This window comes from Pogona vitticeps, chromosome 1 (genome assembly GCF_051106095.1).
Source record: "Pogona vitticeps strain Pit_001003342236 chromosome 1, PviZW2.1, whole genome shotgun sequence".
In the NCBI taxonomy this organism is placed as follows: Eukaryota; Metazoa; Chordata; class Lepidosauria; order Squamata; family Agamidae; genus Pogona; species Pogona vitticeps.
In genome coordinates, this window is record NC_135783.1 from 230,542,780 (window position 1) to 230,558,855 (window position 16,076).

Consider the following 16,076-nt stretch of genomic DNA (forward strand, 5'->3'; position numbering starts at 1 on the left):
GTTCCATTTATAAGCAATTTGTGATTTTCATAAACACAGGGTGATGATTTCCTCAGTCCTTTTCAGCATCCCAAAATAGGAAGTAGCGATGATTGTTGCTTTACTTTTTTTTTAGCAAGAAAATTTTTATATAAATGAGATTTTAATTGCATTGCATACTCTTAGGTTTATGATAAATACATTGCTCTCCTGGGTTTAGGCAACCAATTTAGTTCACATAGTCATTCATCCTAGCAATTTCCAGAGGGGTAGTCACGTTAGGCTGTCATAGCAAAAACAGTTTTGTGGATTTCATTGTGCCATAAATCTTTTGCGGTCCAGATCTTCCTCATGTGTTCTTTTGACCTGAATTGGTTTCTTGGGCGCCTGGTGTTCATAGAGCATTGGTGACAATCATCAAGCAGAGCAATAGGGCTTACACATGCCAGTCAAAACACTGTTAATCAGAAAAAGACTATCATTTGGGGATGAAAGAAATTGAAATAGCTTAGTAGTCTGTAACATAAAGTACATTGATTCAGATGCACTACGACAAATTGTGACAAGATAGTTGTGTTGATGCGTCGGGGAAACCACTAGACACTGGTTTATGCAGCATCCCGCACTTAGGAAATGTGGAAGGTTTTTGTACTACTGCTTGCCTTGCTTGGTCCCATGGTCACGATAAGTAACGTTTCCTGTTCAGTGCTTTTTCAATTATTCACAGACCCTGTGTGTGCAGCTCTAAGAGATGGTGCTTTGATGTAGGCTTTGAAATGGAAAAAAATCATATTTAGCAAAAAGCATCAGATAACTATTGTATCTAGGGCAGGTTCTGTATTTTGGACATGGAATAGGCAGATCTCCAACGGTTCCAACTTTCTTGATTAAGGCACTGCCTAGGTGCCCTTAGCTACAGAGAATAGCATGTTTCCTCTCAGTTTTTATTGGTCTCTAAAATGATTTCAAACCATTTGCTTCTTGTACTAAGTTGTGTGAAGCTGTTGTCTGAGTGGCCACAGAGCTGAGTTTGCTCAAACAGGTTTGGCCAGATGTGGAATCTGAGTAATAGCACTGCCTTTAGTGGAAGCTTTCCATGTATAGCCGCGCTGGCCACGTGACAATGGAAACTTTCTTCGGACAAACGCTGGCTCTAAAGGCCTGGAAACAGGGATGAGCACCGCCCCCTAGAGTCAGACACGACTGACTAAATGTCAAGGGGAACCTTTACCTTTACCTTAGTGGAAGCTATGTTTAGGGTCACTGACACTCTGCGGGTTACCATGGGCCAGGATTACAGTCCTTTTTAGTGATGGCTCCAATCCTTTTCAAATTCTACCCTATTAAGTTCATATGGGCTGCCGTGTACCTTGTAGAGTAGTTCTTTTTAATGTTGTATAATAGACATGAAAACACCAAAATACATCTTGGTCTACCTTGAAAGCAGAATTCAGCATTCATTCCATAAAATAATTTAATAATATTAACTGTAAACATATTTTATAGATGTTGAAAGCTGTCCAGCTATTATCATGAAATATATTTTCAGTCCAGTGGACAGAAATATAGTCTGTGCATTTTAAATCTTTGTAAGTGTGTCTCTCTATGTTAGTGTTGTGTCATTTAGTAGCAGTGTCACTGACTTTATCAATTGCTGATGTATCCATTCACTTCACCAACAATTGCCTTGAGGTCAGAATGTTTTTACATGGGGAAAAAGCAGTACAGGTCATATGCAAGTAGTTATAATGGAAAATGAGTCTTTTGGGTTCCCTCAACAACATCTTTTTCTTTATAGAACATGTATTAAGAATCATATATGTGGTAATAACTGTTATTCCTCTCCTTTTAAAAGAAAGCATATTTTACTTAAGCTAGTTTAGCTGACAAGGAATTACAACATGTAAACTTTGGGTCTGTCCACTACACACAACCTTATACAGATTTATCTGTGAGTTCCACTGAAATGAGTGATGCTTATTTCTGAGTAAATTTGCATAGGATTGTAACATAGCACCAGTGATAGTGAGATGATGGTGTGAACAAATGGAAAGTTGTGGGTATGTTTTCATCATCTAGAAAGGAGAAATGCTACTGATACAGAAAACACATTTCCATTGGTGACAATCATGAGCTAGCTGGCTTCCTAAAGCACATAAAGTATTGCGTATGCCTTTCTCCAAGTTGGCTGTGTCAAGTAGAAATAAAATATATGGAGAACACAGCCCTCTAAATCTTCCTTGATTTTAGCACTGAGACTGTGTGTTGATGCAGTAGACACATTTAGATGATTATATTTCAGATTAGTAGAATAAGTGCACAAGCTGGCTTCTCCTTATGTGGCGTTTGCAGTCAAATCAGGAAGCTTCCAGATAAACATGGTCTCCAGTGTTGTACCAGCTTCAGGACAAGACAAAATACTAAACCAATTTAGATTTTGTTTATATCTTAGTCTGTTCCAAGGCTGGTAACCATCATTTCTTATTTAATTAGTGACTTTCTAGTTAAAGAGCTTGCTGGTACAGGCAAAAGGTTTGTCTTATTAAGTTGCTGTATTATTGTAAGCCAGTCATTTGCAACTTTCTGCTCGATACCCATTTCCAGTTAGGATCATAATTTGTAATGTATACTTACAAGTTCCAAGGATTATATATGTTTGTCTGTTTGGAAATAAAAATCATCTTTCCCATTCATTTTTAGTGTCCGTTGATTTTATTTCTTTGACTCTGGGAATATCAATGATATATAATTAATTTCCATTCTATTTAAGCCTATTATTTTAGTCTTAGTTAACAGTGATTTTCATAGTGAAAAGTTGCCCAAGAACCCCAAAGTAATCCTTGGAGGAAATTGGAAGTCTTAAGTGTGTTGAGTAATTTAATCTTAGTACTGAAGAAGTAAGTGTCACGAGGTGCCCAGTAATTTTATTGTGGATCGAAAGTGGTTTCTGCATTAGCAATGCTTGAAAGGACTTCCCTTAATCTGCAGTCTGGTACGGGTATTTAAAGCGTTGAAAGCACTGCAAAGACAAGCAGAGTGAGCGAGACAGTGAGCACTTGAAGCAGCCTCTGTCTCATGAGCTATTTATCATTTATGCTGAGCTCTTAAGTCGGCTCTTAAAAATAAAGTGACCAAAAAACTATTTAGGCTGCAAATATGAAGCTACAGAACATTTATGTGAAATGTTTTAATTGTCATTATTTGTCTTTAGCTAATGGGCTTTGTTCTTACATTTGTCACAGCGATCACATGGAAAATATTTCTGGCTACTTAATGAAATACACCAATCTTGTCACAGGCTGGCAGTACCGGTAAGTCTGGTTTCTTAAAATTTCACTACTTTGGGATCTAATTGGATTAACTGTAATCACCTTGTTCATTAGGCAGCTTATTTGTTTTAAAATTCTGCAAATAGGGGAGGACCGAATTGTTTTTGTACAGTTTTAGGAAAAAGTGAGTGAACTACAGTCAAGAGAAGAAAAGTTGCAGTAATAATCACTCTAATTTAAGAAAAAATCTTAATTTCATGAGGTGTTGATATTTTGCTTAGCCAACACATTTTGTGTATTTTACCTATCAAAGGACAGTGCAGAAGAAAAAAAACAGCAATGAAAGAAGTCTGAAACATAGATCTCATCTTAATATTGGAAGCAAAGAGGCTTGTTTTAGATTAAATATTGTACTTTTTACTTTTAAGGAGGCTTGTTTTAGATTAAATATTGTACATTTTATAGAAGTACTATCACAAGATAGAAGACTGTCCTTATTGAAAATAAAGGCTAGTATATAGAAGCACTTCTTTGAAGAGTAGATTTCATGCATACACACACATTTCTTCAGAAGTAAATGTTATTGTGTTTCAGCAGAAGCTGCTCCAAGGTAAGTGTATGTACAATTCTAATCTCATTATGTCAGCTCCTGTTTGTAGTTTGACAATTGGGAAAATTTGGAAAAAAAGGATTGAAATTTCTTTTTACTCTGAACATATTTAAAGAGGCTTAGAGGATGCTGAATTTTGCTGCCACTGCTTACTGCTCACTCACCCACCCTGTCTGTTATCATACTCTAAAAACTGAGTATTATCCAGGCTTCATAGAGACTGGTGGTGCTTTCTTTCTAGGTTTATAAGCTCTTCGAAATATGCACTACTTCACCCCCACTTATCCATCAGTGCTTCACTTGTGTTTGCTGAGCCATAGGGAATGGTATTCCAGATATTCCCATAAGCCTGCTGTGTTAGTTAGATTCTACTTGAGCAGTTGTAATTTGAAATATGTGTGTAGACAATTATATTGTTTTGTTGCATTGAGTTTCCCCAGGTACTATTTTTATTGGTGATTCAGTTAAGTCTGTATAAAATTATTGGTTCTTTATTGTCCATTGATTGGAGAAGTACTTCTTAATGGCAAGATAGCTGCCCTGGTTTTAATAACACTGTAATTGATGTATTAATGAAGCCCAGTTAAGTCTTTTTAAATAATGTACAGAGTGATTTTTTCCTTACCTGTGGTGATACTTGATTATATGCATGAAAGCATATGCATGAGCTATGAATGCTGATATGCTTTCTAGCCCTTCCATTTGCTCATCCCTAAACCCTAAGACCATTGGATGGGTTTTAAGAATGTATGATAGTATATGTTTGTTGTATGATCTCAAGATAAATCCTCATGTTACTTGGGAGATCTGTAATCAGACTTCCCAGACTTTGAAAATTCTTGTAAAACAGAACTCTAGATTTGTGTGGAGCATCAGTGCTGGAGAAACAACACCTACACTTTTACTCCATCTCACATTTGGACATTAGCTGGTTTAAATTTCTCTGCCCCGAAGATGCTATTAGGTGAGCAAATGCTGATACAGATCATGATCACCCACATTGTGTGGTTTGTCCCCAAACAACATAAAGAATCATAATATCTGAACTTATGTATTTTAGTTTAGCATTTAAAATAAGAGCTTAACTAACTAGGTAGCTCAAATTGGAAGTGAAATTAGAACAGTACTTTGGAAGGTACACAGTTACTTTGCTTACTGAAGTATTTGGCTGCATTCTCGTATAAAAACTTGACTGTCTTACATTAAAAAAATTACCTTGATCATAATTGTTGCTTCTGGGTTGTCATGGTATACATTATTCAAGGTTGCTAACTTCCCATTCAGAATAATTCTGGAATGCTAAGGATGAATGCTTCTAAGAATGTTCAGCTTTATTCTGGGGGTGGGAGAGGTTTTTGTTGTTGTTGTTGTTGTTTTAAAGAGAGCCAAAGAGCAAAGTCCCTCTAGTGAGTTTCAAAGTTTCTTTTGTGTGGGAGAGTCCCTTGCCTATATGAAGACTGTGGAATGAATTGTCTTGTGGTTCAGTCTGCCCTGTTAAGATGACAGTGGAATGGATTAAGAGAGAGAGAGAGAAATAAAGAGAAAGAAACACTGTTGTATTGCGAGCTGACCAACGTGTCTGCAAGCAGAACACAAACTGTTCTTGGCCTCATTTAATATTTGACCAATTATTTGCCAAGTCTTATAGTTCTAATTAAAATTGATACAATAAAACTGGTCCCATTCACTGGCACTTTTTTTTTTTAAAAAAATTCCAAACACTTTTGCCTTTTCATCATGTTTTACTTTCGTGTGGATAGTTTATCTTGATGTCAGAACATAGCCTCCCAATTTGTTTACCAACCGTGGTTGGAACTGAATACAAAATATTGAAGATAACAAAAAGATCATCAGCCTACTGGGCATAAATGAATATTGCCATCAACAGTGATCCCAGCAGCAGAAGTTGTGTGTGTGTGTGTGGGGGGGAGTTTTGCTGATCCATCAGTCTCCAGTCCTACCTCCTATGCTGTTTGATGGAGTCCACAGTCACTCTGAAGGAGCATTTGAAGAGCACACAGAGATGCTGGTGGAATTCACAAACAGCACATGCCATACACATACATATTAGTGCACGTACAGTGCAGTGCATGCTACATTCATAGAGCAGTGGGAGTGTTCCCTGAACAGACCTCAGGTTACAACATGCTCTCTTTGACATGAATGAAGTCCAGATTCAAGATATATTATCTGGACTTTATATTGCTATTTGTAAAAACTTGGTGATTTTTATATTACTTGTTTCTCATTTATAGGTATTTTGTCTTAAACAATGAAGCTGGCCTTTTGGAGTATTTTGTGAACGAACAATCCAGAAACCAGAAGCCACGCGGTACTTTGCAGCTAGCTGGAGCAGTGATATCTCCTAGTGATGAAGATTCACATACTTTCACAGTGAATGCTGCTAGCGGAGAACAATATAAACTGAGAGGTAGGACTTCTGTGATTCCTGGGTTGCAGTGTGATGTTTCCCCACTGGAGAGCACTCTTGACTCTGGTTTGGTTAGCTGCATTTATGCCAAATTAGAGGGTTGGACTTACATTGGCCTCTCGTCAAAGCAGGATAAGAGTGTTACATTTGAAACAGTCTCTGTATACAGTATCGCATTGTCCGTTCTAGTTTGATAATTATAAAAAATATGCAGATGTCTCTGCAATATCCATAATTAGAGAATACTGATGCCTTTTCTCATGTTTCACCTATCAATACCTGTGAAACTCAGCAGATCTGTGATTGCTAAGAGAAAAGAAGTCTCCTCTTCTTTTACTAGGTTGGCTAATGCATGGTCTGGACAGAATTCACTAAATACATAAAAGAGCATTTTGTGTAAATTTAAACCACAGTCCTTTTGGAATGCCTTCATGGAGAAATTGTTGTGAGGCTCTTATTAAAAACAAAACAAAGCCTAGTCCTTGACATAATCTTTAAATCATTGATTATAAATTGTCTAGTTAATAGTTTTATTTCAAAATCAGAATTTAGTTTGGAATTTTTATTTTCACCAAAATAGCTTTGTGTGGGAATACTGTAGTAATCTCATACTATCTAACATGTCTCACTGAATAAATTTGTAGAGATGCAACTTGTGGGCAGGTCTGAGGTTTTGAGATTCTCTTCCCCCCCCCCGCCCCCCCAAGGCTGTACTGTATAGTGAATTGGAGAAAAAATTGGTGTTTGTTCAAGTTTGACAGTTTATTAAAGGTGCAGAGGACATCTAGCAGACTAAAATATGTTATCCCAGTTTTTCCCCAATAAGACTGTTACTTTAAATGTATTTGCACAAGTGTAATTATCCGGACTTTTTTTGTGTTTACGGATAGTTTGATTTCATGCTGTTTTAAAATGCCCAGTTCTCAAAAACTTGACTATATTGCTGATACCTACATATGTATTGAACAAAGTCTCAGGGAATGTATGCTTTGAAAAACTGGATCTCCATGGCTCACCTTGAGCTGGCTTCATATTTCTCAATATTGTTGGTATGAAATTAGTCCAGTTTTAATCCCAGGGCGTATAGTGATGCTTCTTGGCTTCTTCTAAATAGTGGTGTCCTCTGTGTCTTACATTCCTTTTTAAGGAGGAATAAGCATGAGAGTTTGGTTTCATTTGAGTGTCAGAGCATAGTCAGTAGAATCTAAGAATGAAAATTAGTATCTTAATGAACTGAGAGGGTCTTTCCTTCTATTGCTTTATGTCTAATTGGAGAAATAATTTTAATATAGATTTCTTTACAGCTGTTTGGTTGAAAGGAATTCATTTGTGACCTCCTCCCAGTTAGAGAAGGACCCATTAATCATCACCCTTTGAGTACGATTCTGTAGCCAATTGTGTATCCGCCTGACACTTGATCTATCCATCTCACACCTAGTTAGCTTGCTAATCAAGATATCATGGGGCACTTTGTCAGAAGCTTTGCTGAAGTCAAGATATACTATGTCTACTGGATTCCCTCTGTCTATCAGGGAGGTGACCTGATAAAAAAATGAGATCAAATCAGTTTGGGAGAATTTGCTCTTGACAAATCTGTGTTGGCTTCTAGTTATTACTGCATTGTTTTCTAGGTGCTTGCACAATGACCGCTTTACAATCTGTTCCAGAATTTTGCCTGGGATTGATGTCAGGCTGACTGACCTGTAGTTCCCAGCTTCCTCTTTTTTGCCCTTTTTGAAGATAGGGACAACATTAGCCCTATAAATCAGTTCCAACTTGACTCACAGCTCTCTCTCTCTCTGTTTCTTAGTATAAAGAAATGTTTTCTCGGTTTATTTCCTCCTATCCCCTTTCGAGTGCCAGATTCCTTCCTGGTCTAGGCATACCTTAGAATTGGATTTGAGGGGACTTGGGGGGGGAATGTCCTGTAGGATCAGAAGCCTCTTACAGGATGAAAGAACACTTCTGTCTTTGAAGAGAAAATGCTAGGTTCAGGCTCTTTTTCCAAACCAGCTTTTTTGGTACCTTTTCTTTGTTAGTGTTCGCTGACATCTATACAGTGACTTCCTTCATTTCTGTTTTGCATTAAGAAAAAAAACATTTTTGGCAGTTTCTATCTATATTGTTTTCTTATTTTGAGGGTCAGGTTGTTGTGGCTATATTTGAATGTGTGGAACCTCAATTCTTCTGCAGTTCTGGGGAGATGTCTCATGGTTTCCTATCTAGGCCTTTAAAAAATGGATGCAGATGTTCATTTTCAAAATCATTTTTATGTGTAGGAAGAGTATGAAGAACATTTAACCCTATGCAGTCACAAAAATGTATTCAAGTCACACGGCACACTTTTTAAAATCTTGCTTATTCAATTGAGCTTCATTAGAGTGCTGAAGCAATTGTTACTTCAGTGTTTGTTGCTGATCGCTCTTGCAAAAAAAATCAAGTTTTTTATTTATCCTGTGATTTCTGGCAGCATGCAAAAGCATATTATGGACAAATATCCTATGATATAGAATTATTGCAACGATAGTGGAAATTTGGTATTCATTGGGACAAGATCCTGTTATCCAAAGAGAGAGAAATAGATGCTATAGGCTGTGCCACAGTTTTTATGTCCTGTTTTTTTCTTTGTTGGAAATGAAGCTTCCTAAACAAACTCAAGTTGAAATCAATATTTGCATTTTTCCCCTATGTGCCTTCTGAATGTTCTTCTCCTTTCTTTCTTTCTTTTTAAAATCCAGCTACTGATGCTAAAGAACGGCAGCATTGGGTCAGTCGGCTTCAGATATGTGCACAACACCATACTGAAGCAATTGGAAAGGTATTGTCTGTAACACATACTGTAAGTTCTGCAGTAACATTTGTTTAAAATATCCATCAGATATTTTATGTTTTAGAGTTGTGCATGTTTGGCTTTATCTTGAAACAGAATGTCACAAATGTAGAGACTATATATAAGCTGCTAGACCCCAGTGGTAAGCGAGTAATACAGTACAACTTTACAGACTTCTGGAAATCCTGTCTTTGTTCAGATGGTCAGTATTTTAACTGTAATAAGTTAAGACTGATTCTCAGATATGCACACACTCACTTTACTTTTCTCTTCATGTAAGTAAAAAACAAATCAGGAAGTCTTTTCTCCCAAATCAGAAAACTATGGTTAGAGTCAGAATTGACTACAGTACTATATCATGCTATCTTGATGTGTTCTGATGCTAGTAATAGCTTCATACTTCCGATTAAATGGGAAGTCTGTGTTAATGAAATATTTGTTGGATTATTTTAGCTCTTGTGAAGAGAGAAATTTCAAAAAAATAGCTGCATATAGCCCTGAAGTCTTCTTACATCTTGCCTTTTTTACCTAAGATACCAATCATCTGAATCAGGTGTCTCTAATTTTCTAACTGGATTTTGAGGGTCATGAGTCCTTTTTGTTTACAAATGCCATTTAGGAGGTCGCAATCCTGGACAACTGAGAATAAATTTTGTTCAGTAGAGTGGGACTTACTTCAGAATAATGGTGCTTAGTATTAGATTGCGAGTCTATTTGTTTTTGTACATATGGGAGAAAAGACAAATCTAGTACAGTACATGCAATTTGTTTTGGCCTCCCCATCAAACTTACGGAGTACAGTGCTCAATTGGAAGATGATTCCAGTTTCCTCATACATTAAAGACCTACGCAGGGGGTTAGAAAAGTCCACAGAGACCAGCTCCACGTTCACATTTGTTGCCTGAACATTCAGGAGCCACAAAAGGGCCATCTGTGCATACTGACATCTGGCTGTGTAGCAACATAATGTGATGATGATAAATCCTGGGGCAGTCAATATTTGCTTTCATGTGGAGGACCTGTTAGCATGGGCATGTGGCCTCTTCATACAGCTATCAAACATGCAAAAGGCAAGTGCAAATGTAAGGATAGCTTGGGTGGCCCCATGACCCCCCCCATGTGTGCCTTTAATGTGGATTTTAATGTGTATGTCATTCTCAGAATCCCTCAAGGGTAGAGTTTCTACTAAATGTATAAAATAAATGGAGACAACATATACATTGTTCTTTGGTACACCACATCTCGTAGATGTCATGTTTTGAAAACTGGCTTAATGTGTTCTGTCTCAGCTAATAATAGAAAATGGAAGCTGGCATGGTGCATCATCCCTAGCCAGCTATCAGGGGAAAATGAAAAATATGGGCTGGTGTGCTTTTTGTCAGAACATATACATATTTTAAAAACCCTATGGTTTTGTGGGGTTTTTTTTAAAGTTCAGGGTTGTTGTTTTTTTTAACTCCCTCTGGGTTTTGTGTTTAGCCCCACTTCTTGCCTGTAGAGCCATTCTGGAGCCATCCAGTCTTTACTACTAGAAAAGGAAACCTGTGTTCCCTTTTATATGGTGAAGGAGAGGGCAAGCAACTCTAATGGATGCCGGTTTTGTGGAGTGATCAACGATTAATGTCTGGTCAATGGCTGAGAATATTAATAAATCAGCATGTTTTATGATTTTTCAAAAAAATCTGGTTGCGTATGATCATAGTATGTGTAATAGTATGTGCATTAGAAGGGTGGAGACTTACAAATAGTTTCAAGTATTCCCTAATATGTATGTTTGTTCACCAGAACAATCCCCCTCTGAAATCTCGCAGCTTCTCTCTTGCATCTCAAGGAAGTGGCTCCCCTGGTGTACAGAGAAGGCCCAGCCAAAATGCAGCTTCCTTTTTTAACGTAAGCCATCACAAGTTGCCAACTGGGAAGAGAATTCCCATTCTGCAGCCAGATCACTTAATTGATGTCCGGGAGGTTAGTATAAACCAATCGTTACCACTCTTTGAATATTTGCTTTTCAGAAACGAAAGATTCCCTGCACCAGAGATGGGGGACCTCAGTGGGCCCCAGGCCATTTTCAGATTTTCCAGCAAAGGGGCTAATTTGAATACTTGTTTATTTTGTAAAGGTTGCTAGAGTGAGTTTCTACAAACTGAAAAACAGATTAAACATTTTTAAAATGGGAGGTTTTAACTGAAAAAGCCCTTTTGTATTCTCTAGTTCTCCCCATTTTTTAAAAATTAAATGTGGAGGGATATGAGGGCTTCAAGAATGTGGTGGAGGCTCAAAACATGGCAGTATTGCTCCCCATATGCCTAGAGGACTTTCTGAGCAAAAAAGGGTAATATTGGGGGGGGGCAGGTATGGTAAAAAAATGCCCTAAGGGCATAGAATAATTTCTGATAGAACATTTTTTCTAGAAATCCATAATTAAAGCCACCCTCAGTTGTCATTTTTTAATGTTCATTGCTGACTATAGGCATCTGTATTTAATTTGCATTAATATGATAAAGAGCTGCAGCCTGCCACATTTACATTTTGGAATGGAGTACTTCCTGGAGCTAAAACATTAAAGTATAGTTTCTTGTTTTCTTGCTTTATTGATTTGACGTTCTTGCCCTGCTTGCATGCTAAAGCTGTATCTTGATAGTAGTATGTTTATCCACAGAGTTTTCTTGAGTACATACATTTTGTTGTTTAGTCATTAAGTCATGTCCGACTCTTCGTGACCCCATGGACATCAGGCCCTCCTGTCTTCCACTACCTCCTGGTAGCTGGGTCAAATTCATGTTGGTAGCTTCCATGACACTGTCCAACCATCTCATCCTCTGTCATCCCCTTCTCCTCTTGCCTTCACACTTTCCTAACATCAGGGTCTTTTCCAGGGAGTCTACTCTTCTCATGAGATGGCCAAAGTATTGGAGCCTCAGCTTCAGGATCTGTCCTTCCAGTGAGCACTCAGGGTTAATTTCCTTCAAAATGGATAGGTTTGTTCTCCTTGCAGTCCAGGGGACTCTCAAGAGTCTCTTCCAGCACCACAATTCAAAAGCATCTATTATTCGGTGGTTATCTTTCTTTATGGTCCAGATCTCACATGGTTCTTGTTTATCTGTGAAGGTTCTCAGTCATCCACGTGTGGTTATCTAGAAGTTGAGTCATGGCAACTGGACGTCTCTCTTGTTAGATTGAAACATTTTACTACTCATCCAAGTAGCTTCTTCAGTCTTGTTCTGGTTATTGTTCTTACTGCTTTTTATTTTGAGTTTATCTTAATATATAGCAAATATTTAGCAAGATAATGCTAAAAAAGTAATTAATTTTATGCCATATTAAAGCCAAACCATATTTGTTACAGCAAAGTTTTTGTGAACTGCATTCCTCTTCATTAGTTCAATTGAGTGTTAGCTGGAATATGAAATACCTATAGTGTACACATGGAGTTAAAGGAGACTTAAATGCAGAGATAACAGTGACAATTATTTTATTAACATAATATAAAACTCTTGCTGCTGATATCTTAATATTTATAATAATTTTGAGTACTACTTGAGTTGTAGTATGACACCCCAAGAAATCCGACTTGTTTCAGAAACCTGACAAAACTCTGTATACCAACCTTCAGATGACCTGAATCTTTTTTACATCTTGTAGTATCATTTTACACAAGATAAGTGTCGTTTTGCAGTACCTCTTGAGTGACTAATTTGCTAATTAGAGCAGACTATGGAAGTATCCTTTTTGCATGTCAGCCTTGTTATGAGAAACAGGTGTTTTAATGTATACATTTTAAGAAAGATTCAAGTTTTATATAGAAGAGTCATATGTATAATAATATGAATAGTATAAATTGGAGGGATAGAAATTATGTCAGTCTTCATACCAAATTCTTTTTTTCATTATAGCTGGCAGTAAAGAATGAGTAGGGCTAAAACTTAAGTATACACAATATTTCTCAATTTCCTAAGCTTAGTTGATAAAAGTCTGCCACTCATTCCCATGTAGTCTTCCTATTCTTCTTCCTTTCTCCTTGTGCCAACAGGCTTTTCTTTCCTCCTCCTCTTTTTCCTATTGAAATTGCCAGCCATTTTTTTTTCAGCAGCAAGTGTGCACTCTTACATGTGCCCTCAGTGAATACTAACCATAGTTAGCAGTTGTATCAGAGTTTCCATTTATAGTTACAAGCCTATCCCAGATCCTGGTAGGAAGTGAACTATGGTTAGTATTTATCTCATTGCAGATGAAATGCTGATTTAAGTAGTTCCAAAGAGGGAAATGAGTAGAGAATCCACATGGGATAAAGAAGTAAAACTAAGTGGCCATAATTCCTTAACTGGAACTTAAGAAGTTAGGAAATATTAGGTTTGCACAAAATCATTTTTCATCACCAAAGTGTCTTTCGTTACCCAGGAGCAGTTAGTCTGTGATGTGGCAATTAAAAGTACAGTGGTGCCCCGCATAGCGACGATAATCCGTGCAGCCAAAATTGTCGCTATACGGATTCGTTGCTATGCGAAACAAAAAGGCCCATAGGAATGCATTGAAACTCCTTCAATGTGTTCCTATGGGCAAAAAACTGACCGTTAAGCGAAAATCCTCAATAAGGCTGCCATTTTCGCTGCCCGGTAAGCGAGGAATGGGCGCGAGAACACAGTGGGTGGCCATTTTTTACCCGGCAGCCATTTTGGAACCGCCAATCAGCTGTTGGAAAAGCATCGCTACGCGAAAATCGGTAAGCGAAACAGCTTACTGATCATCGCAAAGCAATTTTTTCCCATCTAAATCATTGCAATGCGACTGCTTTTGCGATCGCGAAAACTTAATCGCTATGCGGATTCATTGTTAAACGGGGCACCCGTTAAGCGAGGCACCACTGTACTTAAGAACTAGCCAAAGTGACCTCTCAAAATCAAGGTATGTAAGTACCACAAGTGGTACACTAAATTAGTACATTCTCGAATAATTGTTCTCGGGTGATGCAAGGTTTGGTAATTCTAATATTTGATTACCATAGTGTGGGTTCCTGCTTCTTGTAGAGGATTGATGTGTATGTCCTGTCTTTATTTTTCCAATGTGTGAGAGAGTATCCTCCTTCTAAATATTCAAGGATAACAATGATCAATGTTCCCTCTAAGCTGCACACTTGCGCTTGCCCAGAGCTCCGTTGGGGTTGCATACAGGCAGCCAGTTTGTTTATTTCCCATTTCAAAGGAAGCCCCACCCACCCCCTCACACACAGAACAAGGCTCCTGCGCAGTGGGACCGAAACTTGGAGGGAACGTTGACACTGATATAATGCATTTACGTTGGATTTTGATTGATAGTAAAACAAATTATTCTTTTTTTTTTACAGTGTTACATATCTATATTGCTGTATTTTTGTGCTTGAAAGAGAAAACTTTACTTGATTAATGATTTTTGAGAGAAAAAAATGCCTTCTCTATTTCCATAGCATGCCCTCCTCTTAGAGAGAGGGACAGCTAAAAGAACAATATGTTATTTCTTCTATTAGAATAAGAGTTTGTGCACTTGTTGGTGTACAATCCTGTTGGTGATTTGTGCATATGTAAGTGAAATTGTGTAACCGACCACTAACAAATGAGTTACGGGTTGCATTACTAGGCACAAGAAAATACACAAATCTAGCTTTCCTAAGCAGAAGGCTCATCCAACAGTCATGCTGTAATCGCAATGCTGTTTCATTCAACATTCTGTATAACTTGAGTTCTTGAAAAGTTCACAGCATTGTAATTTTCGATAAATAGATAATGCTCATTTTGCATTTGAGTAGAATGGAATTTTAGTTAATATCAGCTGAAGCATAATTTAAGGTATCAAAATTCTTATTTTTTAATGTCTTATATGTTTGTAGAAGATGTATCAAGCTGAGGGACAACAGAGAGACTTGGTAAGAAGCATAGAATGCCTTCCAGCCTCTGGTCATCTTTCTTCCTTGGACCAAGACCTTTTGATGCTCAAGGCAACCTCCATGGCAACAATGAATTGCTTAAATGATTGTTTCCACATTCTCCAGCTACAACATGCATCACAACAAAAGGGGCCCTTACCAGCTGGTGAGATTTGCTTTGTTTTCTTTCCTTCTAATACAACTAAAAATAGAAGCAGATAATTCAATGAGCCGTTGTGAACAGCTGTGGAAATACTATGTTTAGGGTGAAATCAGAATTATGAAATAAAGGGATTTGTAGCCAATTGCAGATGAATAATACTTTTCATAAGGACTGTGCCTTGGATAGCTGTGACTTGTGTGATGATCTGGATATACTAAGAGAGCTGGTTCATCCCTTGGAGAAGTGCATTATATGAAACCATTACCATTTGAGGTTGGTTTGCTGAAATGGGAGGGATGTGGTGGCGCTGTGGGTTAAACCGCAGAAGCCTCTGTGCTGCAAGGCCAGAAGACCAGCAGTCGTAAAATTGAATCCAGGCGATGGAGTGAACTCCCGTTGCTTGTCCAAGTTCCTGCCAACCTAGCAGTTCGAAAGCATTTAAAAATGTGAGTAGATAAATAGGTACCACCACAGTGGGAAGGTAACGGTGTTCCATGTCTAGTCGCGCTGGCCAAGTGACCACGGAAACTGTCTATGGACAAACACTAGCTCTACGGCTTGGAAACGGGGATAAGTACCATGCCCTAGAATCAGACACGACTGGACTAAATGTCAAGGGGAACCTCTGTATTCACCTTACTGAAATGCAATTAGGCTTCCAAACACAGAGGAGACAAAACAATATATTTCACTTGGATTTGATTATTTGTTTTCTCTAGGTTGTTTTTCTGACTTCAAGAAAGGCTTGTGTGAGGAAGCTCATGCTATAGTATACTGCAGGGTTTAAAAGAAAAGTGCTTGTGGGTCCATTGCACCACATGATATTTCAGCAGCCTGAGGCTATAACTACATGATTAAATACTGTGTGACTTGCCCTAAGTATAAAATGGATGAATTT

At 37.9% G+C, this 16,076-nt stretch overlaps 1 protein-coding gene across 3 annotated transcripts in view; it reads left to right on the forward strand.

Annotated features, from left to right (window-relative positions):
- OSBPL11 (oxysterol binding protein like 11) overlaps nt 1-16,076 on the forward strand; it is a 68,510-nt gene that overhangs the window by 26,446 nt on the left and 25,988 nt on the right. For 2 of the 3 annotated variants that reach the window (XM_072984945.2, XM_072984933.2), the window contains exons 2-6: nt 3,222-3,290; nt 6,114-6,289; nt 9,028-9,128; nt 10,905-11,084; nt 14,980-15,181. In XM_072984945.2, the coding sequence (XP_072841046.2) occupies nt 3,222-3,290; nt 6,114-6,289; nt 9,028-9,128; nt 10,905-11,084; nt 14,980-15,181 (728 nt within the window). The remainder of the gene's footprint in view (nt 1-3,221; nt 3,291-6,113; nt 6,290-9,027; nt 9,129-10,904; nt 11,085-14,979; nt 15,182-16,076) is intronic. The other variant, XM_072984938.2, reaches the window with a different exon arrangement.